The sequence below is a fragment of the Anabrus simplex genome, chromosome 10 (genome assembly GCF_040414725.1).
Source record: "Anabrus simplex isolate iqAnaSimp1 chromosome 10, ASM4041472v1, whole genome shotgun sequence".
NCBI lineage: Eukaryota > Metazoa > Arthropoda > Insecta > Orthoptera > Tettigoniidae > Anabrus > Anabrus simplex.
Window position 1 is genome coordinate 113,816,471 of NC_090274.1, and position 14,137 is coordinate 113,830,607.

The 14,137-nt window shown below is 38.8% G+C and overlaps 1 protein-coding gene across 6 annotated transcripts in view; it reads left to right on the forward strand.

Annotated features, from left to right (window-relative positions):
* Positions 1–14,137, forward strand: part of stau (double-stranded RNA-binding protein Staufen) — a 252,712-nt gene that overhangs the window by 171,611 nt on the left and 66,964 nt on the right. For 5 of the 6 annotated variants that reach the window (XM_067154523.2, XM_067154527.2, XM_067154526.2 and 2 more), the window contains 3 exons: positions 4,032–4,190; positions 5,597–5,743; positions 8,189–8,359. In XM_067154523.2, coding sequence (XP_067010624.2) covers positions 4,032–4,190; positions 5,597–5,743; positions 8,189–8,359 — 477 coding nt within the window. The remainder of the gene's footprint in view (positions 1–4,031; positions 4,191–5,596; positions 5,744–8,188; positions 8,360–14,137) is intronic. The other variant, XM_067154524.2, reaches the window with a different exon arrangement.

The following is a 14,137-nucleotide window of genomic DNA, read 5'->3' on the forward strand; positions in this document are numbered from 1 at the left end:
CCCTAGATCAGGGTATCTTTTCATCTTGGAAACTTGTCTACAGGAAGCGACTGGTGCCTTACTTTCTCCACGAAGTCACTAGAAATGGTTCCTTCAGGAGAAATATGCACGAGGAATGTGGTGGGGTGTGGAGTGTGACAGTTGCCTGGTACGATATTCCTTCATCCACAGTCGTAAACTGTTCCATCAAAGTGTGGTGTTGGTTCCTTAGATGGAGAAGAATAGTTGTAGTTCCGGCAACAGTGCAGTGTATGTGTAACTTTCGCTGTATAAATCGCCATTGATCCTGCGAGACTACTTCAGAAGAGCGAGATCCAGTCACGTTGATCAGCTGTGATCATGACACCAGAGGGAGGTGCAGATGCAGCCACATCTGATGCCAAACAAGATCAGATATGGCGTAGGCAACAACTATTCCGTCAAATTGTGTACAGACCACTCTAACTAGATGAAGCAACCGCTCATCCATTTAAAAAAAATTTTTTTTTCCCGAGAAGCCTGATGTGCGACCATAAAAACTATTGGACTGTTAATTTTGCGTGTTTTTAGAAATTTAGGTACTGTACAAAGGTTATTCTTCTTGAAATTTTAAGTCTGTGCGAGGTACTTTTAATTTTTCTTGTTTGTTGTGCCATGTATTTCCAATTGGACAGTCCTGTTGACTCCCCTGTGCAAGTGCTTTATTCATTGGATTACTGTACTTATATCGTGTCTTGCATAGATTTCTCCTCTTTGAATCGTGGGTTTTTTGAATTAATACACCTTGTTGGATACTTTTTTGAATTATGGTTTTCCTATGCCGTTTGAAAGGTTTAAACTTGGAATCAAAGTGATTGCGAGCATTATGGATCTTTGAATGTTTTGTGACATTTCTGAATAACAAGTTGGTGACTGTTAATTAGAAATTGTGTAATTTGAAGTCCGATTTTTGCATCCCAGTCAGTGGCTTTGAATTAACAAGTTTTACTATGAACTAACGTTCATGGTTTGTTCCAGCTGCTAGGTTCCACGTTGGACTCTGTCGTCTTGTATTTGTAGTGACATTTTTTGTCATGGTAGCTCGCATTTCCTAATGAAGATGTGGCAGATATCCATTCGGTGTATGGCTATGCCAACTGCTACAAATGGAAGACTCTGTTAAAAATGTGGTACCTGGAGAATAAAGCTGGACAGAATTTTTTACGGTTGCCAATGTCGTTGTGTCGTATCTCATATTGTCCTGTACAACCCTTGCAGTTTGTACCTAAAATTTTTGAAATACTCTGCGTATTGCAGATGCTTGTAATATTTACAGAATTGGTAAACACCCATAAAACAGGCCCTTCACAAAATGCTCTACAGCACACAGATCGTATTACCGTATTCGCTTACGTACCATGCAACCTCACGTAACACACACCCCAGTTTTGCAAGACATAATCAGGTAAAAATTTTACGACATTTTCTTGGAATATCAGGTCAGGTACATCCTGCTACCATATGAGATAGTAGACGGTAACTACCCGAGACTGTCTGGCCGAGGGTTGGGAGTCTGTTACCAAACCTGACAAACTAACGGAAAACCAATGGCTATGGACAGAGGAGTTCACCCTTAGGGGGCTTGTTGAAGCCACTGTGTAGGAAATGACACATAAATTCAACTGGAAGCTGCTGCCTTGCAGATGTGGCAGGGGACTGCTAAAGGCTAAGGGAAATAACCCTGACAGAAAATCAGCAAGTTAGTTGGAGAGTAACTGCAATCGCTTTCAACTCTTATACAAACCTTGGATGCAAACAAAGAACTCGGAGTAGATAACAGCACCCGCAGACCCACGCCAGGTATGGTGGCTTACAGTCTGATGATAGGTCAAGCCTTGCGATTGTACAACCACCCCGGAGAAAACACACTCGAATAGGAACAATCACCGTACTGAGTTTGACTGGAAAATGTGAAGAGTTAGTGGACATCATGGAGAGAAGGAAAATATAAATCCTAGGACTGAGTGAAACTGAATGGAAAGGTAAAAGGAAGAAAGAGTTCAGGAAAAAACTATACCCTCTACTGGAATGGTAACAACAGAGAGATAAGAAATGGAGTAGGATTGATATTGTCTAAAGAGTTAGATGGTATTGCAGAGATCCACTACATCAATGAGAGGATAATAAAGGCAATAGTTCACCTTGGGAAAGAGAAGCTGACACTGGTGGAAGTGTATACCCCTCAGACGGGTTGCAGTCAAGTGAAAAGAACAAGTTTATCGAAGACCTAGAAGAGATCATCAGTTAAGAGAGGACAATCATCATTGGGAACCTCAACGCACAGTTCGGGGCAGACAGGAATGGCTATGAGAAGGTGCGGGACCACATGGCTATGGGAGAAGGAATTCAGAAGGGGAACATCTCCCAGACTTCTGCATAAGAAAATGTTTGGTAGTAAAAAAACAATGGTTTAACAAAAGTCAGTCACAAGATTACCCGTTACAGCTGGGATGTGGAAAGAGCAAGACGGTCATTGACTATGTCATTACAGATGAATTAAGAAGTAGACTTGTGACTGATGTCAAGGTGGTTCCAAGTGAGAACATCAATAGCAACCACTGGTTATTAGTAACAGATCTGAAAGACATTAATGTATCAAAGATAACAACCAGGAAATTACCCAACATTAAGGTGTGGGAACTACAACAGATTGGAAAAAGGACCAATTATCAGGACTGTATAATAGGACAACTGCCTAAAGTGGAGAGTGGTGACATAGAGTGGACATGATTTTAAAACACGTTGATAAAAGAAGCAATAGAGCTTTGCGGGAAGACAAGTGCGAGCGTAAGGGGAAAAGACACCCTGGTGGAATGAGAGCATAAGATCCTCAATAAAGGGAAGGAACATAGCACAAAAAGAACGAGATACAGAGAAATCCAACCCAGAACAGGTAAGGGACGAGGGGAAGATCAGAGACCTCGAGCAAGTTTACCGGGGGGAAAAAATTGTGAGTTAAAAGAGTAGTAGAAGAGAAAAAAATGCTGGGAGAAATTTTCTAAAAAACTGAAGGAAGACAGCTGAGGCAATCTGAGAAACCATTTTGATCACCTATTGAACAGGACAGAAGCATATCAGAGAACAAAAGAACCAGCTGTTGAAACGTGCACAGAGGAACCTCCCATTACATGCGCAGAAACAGAAGCAGCCCTTAAGAAGATGCCGCAGGGGAAATCCCCAGGGAAGAGGCTCGCCAACAGTACCTGGGAAACTGGAACTCTAAAATGATGATAATGATGATGATTTCTTGGAACATATAGTTATTAAACTATACTTTATCTTAAGAGTCTATAGGCCTATTTAGAAAGTACGGTAAAGGAAACTGTAACCCCAAATACGATTATTGTACTAGTGACATACAAGATGTCTACTGACATTCGATCTGAAACAAAAGAAAAATCATATATTAGATGTTGTATAAAAGTAAAGAAATCAATTACGGTATAATAAATATTATAAGAAACATATACAATAAAGTACGTGTGGTACACAAGAAAAATAGATGGATGCAATAGCAAGTTACAGAATTCTCTCTGCAGAGACTGCTTGAAAGTTGCTGAAGAATATTGTAACCAGTATTGCTGAAACCTTGTGCAGGGAGTTTCTGTGGGAGTTAAAAAGGAAACTGATTTGTACTAAAATGCAAGTTAAAATCTTTTGTCTGTTTAATATATTACAGGGGAGTTTTGACAGTTCTCCGTAATTAATCTTATGGTTGATAGGTTAACATGAAAAAAATCCAGTATATACTTCCTGGTGTGTTAATTTCTGGTCTCTTGTGTTCATGTTGGAAAGCCAGCACATTCGTGTCTTAGAATGAAGGAGATCTATATTGTTGTATGTTTTGGTATGTTCAATTTCTGTTGGAGCTAAATTCTTGCTCGTTAATGTCTGACCAGATAACTTGTAGTTTAAGGAATGGTTTTTACATTTCATTTTCAGAGAAATTACTATTGGTTGATATGTATGTTTTAGAATAAACGCAAAATGTCTAATATTCTTGCCTTGTTCAGGTATCGAAGAAACGAGCGGCAGAGAAAATGCTGGAAGAGCTGAAGAAATTGCCCCCTTCCTCCCCCACATTCACAATTTCATCCAGCCTGGCTCGACTGAAGCGCAAGGCAAATCCGGGAAAGAAGAAAACCCGTAACCTCATCAAGGTATACCAGCAGGTTAGACCTAGCCATGTGCCTCACTCATCCTGTCATCTTCTTAGAGTAGACTTTGATAAGAGGGCAGGAGCATTTTATTTTATTTTTTTCAGTTTTGTTTTACCAAAATACTGAATGTGATGGAGGAGGTGCATGGAAGAATATTAGTAACATCATTTTTTATTCCTTTGAATTTGCCTCCAGTCAGTAGAACTACACATTCATAATCTGTATTGTTTTGATTTGAAATTAATACCTATCTGTGAGAGATCTAATTTTCCTGTTACCAATTGCTGAAATCATTTACAATGGATAACTTGCATTATTTTTCAGTAGTAGAATGTCTGTAACAAATTTGCATTGAAATTACCATATTTAGACGTGTAGTGTTAAGTAAACTCTACTTTTTAAAACAATCCGTATTTCCCTTTTCCAGCTGCAACAGAGTTGGGATATTAATGGTACCCTCCACATCAGCCTTCTGCTATTGTCTTTAATGTGTCCAAAGCATCTCAATTTATTTCCATTCTGTCCGAAAACTTCTCCCTAACATCCTCATTTCTTATCCCAACCTTTCTTGTCTTTGGTATCACACTTCATCTCATTGGCCTGGATTTTATTCTCGCTGTCTCCATCAGTGATCTCTGTCAGTAAGTTGGATTGGATGCTAGGTGCATGTTTTTATTAAAATGTAAAGACTAGGATTCCAACAGTTATACAACAAAACCCACATATAATAGCTGATATAAAGTTGCCTTGCAGATGATGGAGTGTTGTCCAGCATACTAGACTACAAAAAAAGTAAGAAAACATCTACTTACAACAATATTGAGGATATTTAGGAGGCTGTCATTTTCCCGTGGATGAAACATATTTATTGTTAAACCATGTGACTTCATATCAAGGCATGTGCAGCGGCCATGCTTACCCCACGCACCCTTTACACAGCATCCACATGACCTCAACAGACAACCGTAGTATATATAGCAGCTTCACACAGTACAAAGAAAAAGTCTATAGAAATCTTTGTTGTAATTGACTTCATCAGGACTATTAGTGCATGTGGATCACTCTGTATAAAGAGTTGATCAGGTGGTGTGCGAGCTATCTCGAGAAAATGTCGTTAAAATTTTCACTCTCCAGGACAGTGCAAGAATTTGCAAGATTATGTAACTTCATAACTTTCTTTGTGTGGATTACATTTTTGAACAACCGTCTGCATGCAACGGAACTCCACCTTAAGGACGTGTGTATCTACCTTGTTTCAAAACATCCTGGGTGTACACAGCAAACTCAGCTTGCATACTTCTTTATACTTATATACTTAGTTGTTTCTTTTCCATTTTGAGTTATTGTAAAGAAAGTGTTATTCATATACTTTCCCTCTTCAGAGTTCAGATGTGAGTGATTTTTTGTTGTGTTTGTAGGAGCAGAAAGCAGAACCAGAATATGGGGAAGATATAAATCCTATATCACGTCTGATTCAGATACAACAAGCCAAGAAGGAACGAGAACCTGTTTACTCCTTAGTTGAAGAACGTGGTGTACCTCGTCGAAGAGAGTTTGTCATGGAGGTAAATATCTATATCCTTTCAAAACTGTGGCTCGAGTGATTGAGTGATGGAGAGAGATTGTGATTTATAGTTTTCAGATCTTAAGTTTAGCTTTCTGTAGCCATTTAGAGGAAATGTACACATACCATCTTGACCTGAACATGACTGTTCTTTTACATTAAATTAAAACAGAAATGGCAGAGAAAGTGGTAGATATATCCAATAATACAGTAGAAGTCCGTTGTACCCGACTTCTCATAAGTCAGGAACCCCTCTCCATAGATTAAAATCGGTATGAAACAATCAGTTTGTTCAAAACCTGCGTTTTTTGCAGACGAGTTCCACACTTCAGCCTACTTATTCTTTGAATTAAAAAGGGATGATGACCACTGGAGATTAATAAGCAAAGCAGCACACATGGTGGAAGATTTAACAGTGTTAGATTTACGTAGCAAGAATATTGTCTCAGAATTCAAGAATTGATTCATGAAGAACCCAGACATGCTTTTTGAAAAATATTGATATCCATTTTCATCAAAATGGACATTTTTCTACTCATTTTTTTATATGTGGCTGAAGTAGGCCTAAATATTTGGCCAAAACATGTATGACCTTTTAAGTGTGTTTTAATATAGGCTATATTGAACAGTATTGGCAAAGGTGGATTTTTACATTTTTTTACCTTTTTCAAGGGATTTTTGTATATTATGAGTCGTCAATACAGGTCGGATTGTGAACATGAGATTCATAAACTGTAATGAGCATCACTTACGTGAAAATATTGTTCATAGTGTTACTGCCAGTATCGAACAGGACTATTGGTGTCTGTAATTCAGATATCAAGAGTATCGCTACCAAAATATCGTATCAAACGTGGGATCAGCATTCCCTACATGTACGTGCGAGCAAAGCATTGCATTTGTTTTAACCTTTTTCGGTCCAACGTCGAGGTTACCTCGACATTGTTTTGTTCGATTTAAAAAGTTATTTATTGAAGTTCTTTGACCTGGTTGAGGTCGATCGATATCCCTGATATTTCTAGAGCAAATTTTTGTGCACAAAGGAAGCCGTTCTTTCATCCTCATGGAAATAATACGAGATATCTGTAGCCGTGTATCGTCATGGTTACCTGCGGCCTGTCAGCTGTGTTTTGTTTACATTGAGTAGTGTACACACGTGTTGTACTAGGCGTGTTTATCTGTGAATGTGAATTCTCAGTTGAATTTGTGATATAAAAGCAGCAAATATGAATGAAGGAGAAATACGTATGCACGTTTATTTAGACAGCAGTGAAGATAATTTGAATTAGACGAAGAGTTTAGAGAACTGTCAAGTGAAGATGAAGGTGTACTGAACTCCAGCATTGCAAGTGAAATTTCAGCGACAGGACCTGTGCGTATAAAAGCACGGTATAATTCCGGACCATCTTATGCTGTTTCTGAAGATTCAGAATAGGAAGTTCCAGTCTCTGCTCCAAAAGCAAGAAGACGCACGAAGGTAATGGGCCGGGGTGGAGGAGGGGATACGGCACACGGCAATGACACTTCTCAGATCAGTGTTGATCATTTGAGTAACAGTGATGCTGAAAATACTTTCACACATACAAGTGGGAATGCAAACGACAATAGTGTTTATCAGAATGTAACATTTCATGATAGTGAGCCTCCTAGACTAAGTTATTCATCAGGTCAGGAAACTTAGAGGACTGCAGGTTCCTCCTAGCTGCATCACTCCACTTCAGTTTTTTATGTTAATTTTCACTCCTACACTGATGACTTTTGTGTAAACCTGTAAGTAACTCACTAGACTTATGTTTGTGATATAATAATCATAATAATATTATAATTATAGTTACTAATAAAAGATCTGAGTTTAATTTGACTAGGTAAAAATGTGCAAAATTAATTTGGACCAGACTGTTATAACATGTGACAGAAATTTGGACTGTAAAGGGTTAATGGTCACCCTTCTTGCTATGCTCAGTCCGTGGTGGTGTTTGAGAAAACTGCACTCTGCTAAGGTCGGATGTATACGATTGGCCTGACATCTTACTTGAATGCTAAGTGCCAACACTTGGCGAATTCCACATCTGGTTTCGGCCGTCCTTAGAAAGCTTGTCTCTTTTTTATAGACTCTTAACATCACATAACCATAAAGTACTAGCATTTCAACATTTCCTTATGCTAAATGCAGGTTGTACATTATTGCAAATTATGTTAAATCGAGTATAAAATTACATTGCTGGTATGGAATTGTTTTTGGAACTTGAAATTTCTTTCATTGGATATTTTTTTTTTTTTTTGCTAAATTGAAGTCACATAAAATTGGGGTTGTACAGTAGTTCATATTGTTTATTTAATATCTAATAGTGTTTCATAATGCCATATGCTTAATAGTACTATCACCTGATTTGAGTGATTTGAGTCACTGCACCTCAGATATCTTGAAGGATGGGGATATTTGCAGGTTTCAATTGGTCAACATTCTGCCACTGGAACAGGCCCCAATAAGAAGCTAGCTAAGCGAGCAGCTGCTGAAGGACTCCTTCAGCTTTTGGGTTACTCCAGACCTACACCTCAGCCAGCCAAACCCTCCATTAAGACGGGAGACAACCAGGAGATGGATAAAAATCGCAAGGTAATATATTAGTTCTCCCTATAGCTACTTTGTTCTTCCTTGATTTAGCATTTTTCTGTAATGACCTGTTTCACATTTCCTTGATATTCTTCTTAGATTTTTCTTGATTTAGCAACTGTAGGAACAAGAAGTTTGGGATATGTTTGTGTCAGCTATTTTTTCTGTACAAATATAGCAGAGATCATTCTTTATATTAATATTTTTTATTAGAGTTTTAAATATCTTGAAAGTTTTCTGCTTGGTAATTGATACAGGTCCATAATCGTGCATCAAATTAATGCACTCTTCAAAAAAGAAATTTGGTCACATCTTTAGATGTTCCTAAGTACATTGTACTGTATGAATGCATAGTGAGATAGATTGGACTAGTACAGCAATAACTTGTCTTGTTTGTATAACAGAGGGCCCCACTGTCATCCAGATGTTAGGAAGGTATCAGTGTTAGTTGAAAGGTGCGAGTGTGGCAGTTCAAAGTTTGTGCAAAGGCTGGTCTGTGTGAAGTGTAATTTGGGTGATCATGTGGACAGAGGTAGCCGGTGAGGGAAGCAGTGTTTGAATTAAACCACTTTTGCCCTTCTACTGTTTCAGAAAGGCTACTCTCAGATGTACATAGCCAGCACATTACAGGTTACTTAAAATATGATTCGGTATCTGTGGGAATGTTTCCAGGAGACACTTGACATGTTACCAGGTGCCCTGACACGGGCTGCCAAAGGAAAACAACCCCAAGCCCCAGGGTTAGGATCATTCAGCGTATTTACAAGCTCTCTGGAAGTACCAGTCCAAAACAGGCTTCAAGAAGCTAATTTGAAATCCTGATGACCTGCTCAAGAACCTGCCTTGGACAGATGACCGTGGCTGGAAACTGAAATTTGCTCGGGCATCCGGTGCTATTCTCAGATGAATCCCATTTCATGTTAAATCATTCAGATGGCAGTCTGCTGCTAGTCTGGAAAAAACATGGGGAGTGATTTCATCAGACAGCTGTACAGTCTACCGTTGCTTGTGAACGTGGATTTGTTATGATTTGGGCAGGCATAGGTATTGACATGAAAATCTGTCTTATCATTCAGTGTAGATCCTTAACTGCTAGACAGTACATTAACAAGATCTTGGTGCCACATGATTACTCACGTGAGGCAACTTTGTAAAAACTTTGTTCATGCATGGTAATGCTAGAGTGCAGAGATTCCTGCAGAAGCACCATGTGCAATGAATGGAGTAGCCATCCAGAAATCCCTACTAAGATCAGATTGGAAGGAGCATAACTGAGCGATAAATCCACCATCCTAAACACTAAAAGCTCTTGAAGACATCCTCTTTGGGAAAGTGGGAACATCAGCCTCAAATTAATTTGTGGTGCCTTGTCAGAAGCGTAAGAAGGTATTTTGGAGCTGTTATCCCTGCGAGGGGAAGTAACACTTCTTTTAAGACACTTGATTACCATGTAGCCATTTTGGTGCATGACCAAGGATCATGGACATGTTTGGCTCACCAGCTGCAGATCTTTTGACTTGACACCCGTAGGCGACCTGCACGTTGTGATGAGGATGAAATGATGATGAAGACAACGCATGCACCCAGCCCCGTGCCAGTGAAATTAATCAATGGTGGTAAAAATTCCCGACCCTACCGGGAATCGAACTCAGGACACTTGTGGTGAAAGGCCAGCACGCTTAGCCATGGAGCTGAACATCAGTGTTGAACTTCAGTATTTTTAAGCTATGTTTTTTTATCATCTGTTTTATCTGTTTGTGTCAATTTTCATAATGTACATTTTTTTGTTTTGGCTGAAGTTGTTCTGAAAAAGGAACAAAACGTACTAATAGAGACAAGATATTTAGATTGATTTCTCAATGACTAACGTCTGTGCGATGATCTTAAATTTTCTGTAGATTACTTAAAATTCATCACTTTATCGCCACCTTACTTTCTGCAATGTAAATCAGGTACATTCAGTGATAAATACGGCTTCCATTAGATTTATACAGTAGAACCTCGTTGAGACGTTTCTGAAGCGGACAAAGAAAAAGAACTTGTTAAGCGGAAAACGTACTACTAATTACACAAATAAAAACTATCCAACTGGGATATGGAAACGCTAGATACAATTTTTTCTGATATTATAGCATTTTCTCAAAAAGAATGGTTTTTTGAGAGTCCACCTTTTCAATACATTATATTTTTTATTGATTTACATAAATATTTGTACATTATGTTGCTTTTTATGTAAATCAATAAAAAACATAAAATATTGAAAAGGTGGACCCTCAAAAAAAAAAAATCTTTTAGGATTAACGGACCCAACATTGAGATTTATAACTTGTAATGATGGCATTTTACGTTGTGTATCCGCAGGTTCAGTGAAAACTCTGTTTCTAAAGATGAGCGGAGATTATTAAAAGGTGTGAAAAACACGAGAGAACAAATATGAAAACATTTGCACGGGGGGCCATTAAAATATCGGTATATTGCAGATCACATTCTTTCTACAACAAATGGTGGTAGAAGACTTTTATTTTTGACTTGTTCTGGACCAGTGGGTTTATTAAACATTATTTTCTGGTCACACTCTTAGACAATGAATTGGAGATTACACTCGACCTCGATGATACGAGACTGTGACTTTGGCCGCCATTTTGAATAGATAAAATTTCTATTCGACCAACTTAAATGATAAGAGTCGAAACTTGAAGGTGCGAGTTTCAACATTCGCACTACCTCTGTGCGCTTCAAGATGTGGATTCCGGTTCACTTTCTTGTCTTCTTAGTAAGGAATTTCACAACTCTTTCCAAATCCATAACTAGGCTATCACAAGACAAATATGCACCCTACTAGTCAACTTCACGCGATTATGTTCCTAATCCAGATGCAGACTATCACGCGACAAATATTCTCTACCCTTCACTGTACCACTCAGTCCAAAATAAATTTCTAATTTCTGAATGGAATGCGAAGTACAAGCACAAACTGGCCGACTGTGTGTTATTCAGCAATCTCGCTGTTAACCGGCAAGCAAAACTGAACATTCCTGAGGCTAACGGCCTGCTCTCCAAAGTTGCAACTACCGAGCTCGATAGCTTCAGTGCGCCCAGTATCCAGTAATCGGGAGATAGTGGGTTCGAACCCCACTGTCGGCAGCCCTGAAGATGGTTTTCCGTGATTTCCCATTTTCACACCAGGCAAATTCTGGGGGCTGTACCTTAAGGCCACAGCCACTTCCTTCCCATTCCTAGGCCTTTCCTATCCCATCGTCGCCATAAAACATATCTGTGTCGGTGCAACGTAAAACAAATAGCAATTTTAAAAAAAGTTGCAACTTATCCTGTGAAGTTCAGGAATTCAAGGTCTTTCCCCGTTATCACGGGGGCTCTTTGTTATCCGAGTTGGAAATCCCATACGTTTCACAAGGGATGACAAATAACATTTCCAGGGCTACGAAAAGTGATTGTACTAAGCGGTAATAGCGAAAATTCGTGACACCATAAGTGGGGTATTTTTTTATATAGATTTAATATGATGAGAATCGGGACTTTGAATTCATAACATACTAAGCGGTAAAGCACACTAACGAGGTTTCACTGTACTTTCTTTCTGGATATCCTAGAAAGGGTAGAGCCATAACTAAAACTTGTCTTTGTGGCAAACTCAGAGATAATGAATTCAAAATCGATGCCAGTCAGCAATAATTTCGCTTTTGTCCCTGCATGACTTCCTGACAGGAGGGCAAATAACTTTTTCACAATGTTGTCTCGTCGTCCAGGATTAACTGCGTTGTGTATGTAGTTACGAATTTTCGGAAGTGCTTCTTGTTCACTTCTTTAAATGGAATATAGGCAGATACAAACATTTCACACAGGTCATTTGGGAAATCGGAAAGTTTGATAGGTGAAGACTGCTGTATCAAACAAAAGGGCTTGCCTGCTTTGTTGAGGAGACTTTCGATTCATGCCTCTTTTATGCTTAACCGTAGCACAATATTATTTCACAGTAAATCATTTTGATGCCGCTACCTTAACTGCACACACACAGCATAAAAGATTTGTTCCATTAGCACTGAAGATCTCTTCTCCAAACTCGCACATCATTTCTTAAGTTTACAACTTCACTGTACTTCACTTTCAGCATGATGGGATTCACTGCAGTATTACAAGTGTGAGTAATGTCAAAATATGTTGGTGATAAAAGAGGAAAGGAGATATTACTACACTCGTCAAGAATGAACCGGGCGAGATTTAACATCGAATTTCCTGGTTTGCTAATTGTTTCTGGAGTGAAGTCCTACTCAATGAGACATGCGTACAGAAGCTTATTCTCAGAATCAGGTCCTCTATACCTGCTACGAGTCCATTCTGCAAAAAAGAAAGGTATATCTTCTAGAGTATTTGGAAATCTTGTGTTTGAAGCTAGACTCAGATAACATATACAGTGTGTTTCTCTCATTGATTGGCCAGCAGGCACGCCCAGCTTATCTGCGTCCTGTTAACTCATCACTCCCCGCTCCACGGCATAGCAACAAGGACAGCACTTCGCTTATTTTATCCGTGCATGACATGAGATAACAATTAAAATTAAGGAAATAAGAATTGAGAAAAATTCCTTATTAAGAAAATAAGCTCGTACCTTATGACAGGACATGTTGGAAATGTTCTCCTCCTGCATCCACACATTTCTGGCGTCGTCTGAGGATGGTTTCATTTCAATTTTAACATTTTCGTAGTCTGCCATTCTGAGCTCTTCGAAACCCCAGCTTCTTGTCAAACTCGTCTTAGGGATTTTGTAGGCATGTGGTCTAATCTTCCTACGATTTCATTTACTTCTTCTTTGTTAAGTACACGTTTTTTTTACACTTCACTTCTTAGAGTAAAGAACCAGCTGCTCTAAATTTAAAGAGTTTCTGCATGGTCTCTCTATGTGGAGAGTGTACACCTGGGAATTGCGTTACAATCATCTAACGACTTCTGTAATACCCTTTCCTCTACCGTGTACACGTGAAGCTATTATGAGAATTATACCCCAGAAGTAACACTTCACAGCTCGAACATTTGCAGCGACAGATCAACACTTAACACACTTTCTAAGCAAGGACCTGAACTGTGAAGTTCAAGCAGTTACAGTACCGGTCAAAAGTTTAGTACCACGTAAAGAAATCGTGAAATGTCATCTAGATCCTAAAATTGTGCCACTAGACCTCTGTAATTTTCTTTCTGAGCTCTCACATCTAATAGGATATACTGTATATACTGTAATCGGTTGCAAGTATCACCACCAAGATTCTTTTTTGTACATTTAGCAATAGGTGGGGGCCATTTTAGTATAAATATAAAATATGCAGCACTGGTTTTTTTGTCGTGTTTTGTTTTTGTCGAACTAGGACCAAAATGGTTGATTTTTCTTTGCGTTTGTCATGTATAGCCCAAGGTCTCAGGACAAGCTATCGGCGTCAAACTTACCTGCCGTGGTAGTTTCATTTGCACTCTGTGGATGGCATCCAAGAACACATTCCTGATCCCGATAGATCACACTGAAGACCTATGACAAGAACAAGGAAAAATTGACCATTTTAGCACTAGTTTGGAAAAGAAAAAATAAACGCACAAAAACCGGTGCTGCACTTACAAATTTTTATTTTTATATTTATACTAAGACATCCACCTATTGCTAAGTCTATAAAAGAATCTTGGTGGTGATGCTTGAAACCAATTAGAGTATATGGTACATAATATTTCCAAAAATGTTGACTTTCTGATGTGACCTTCCAAGAGTTATACATTTTT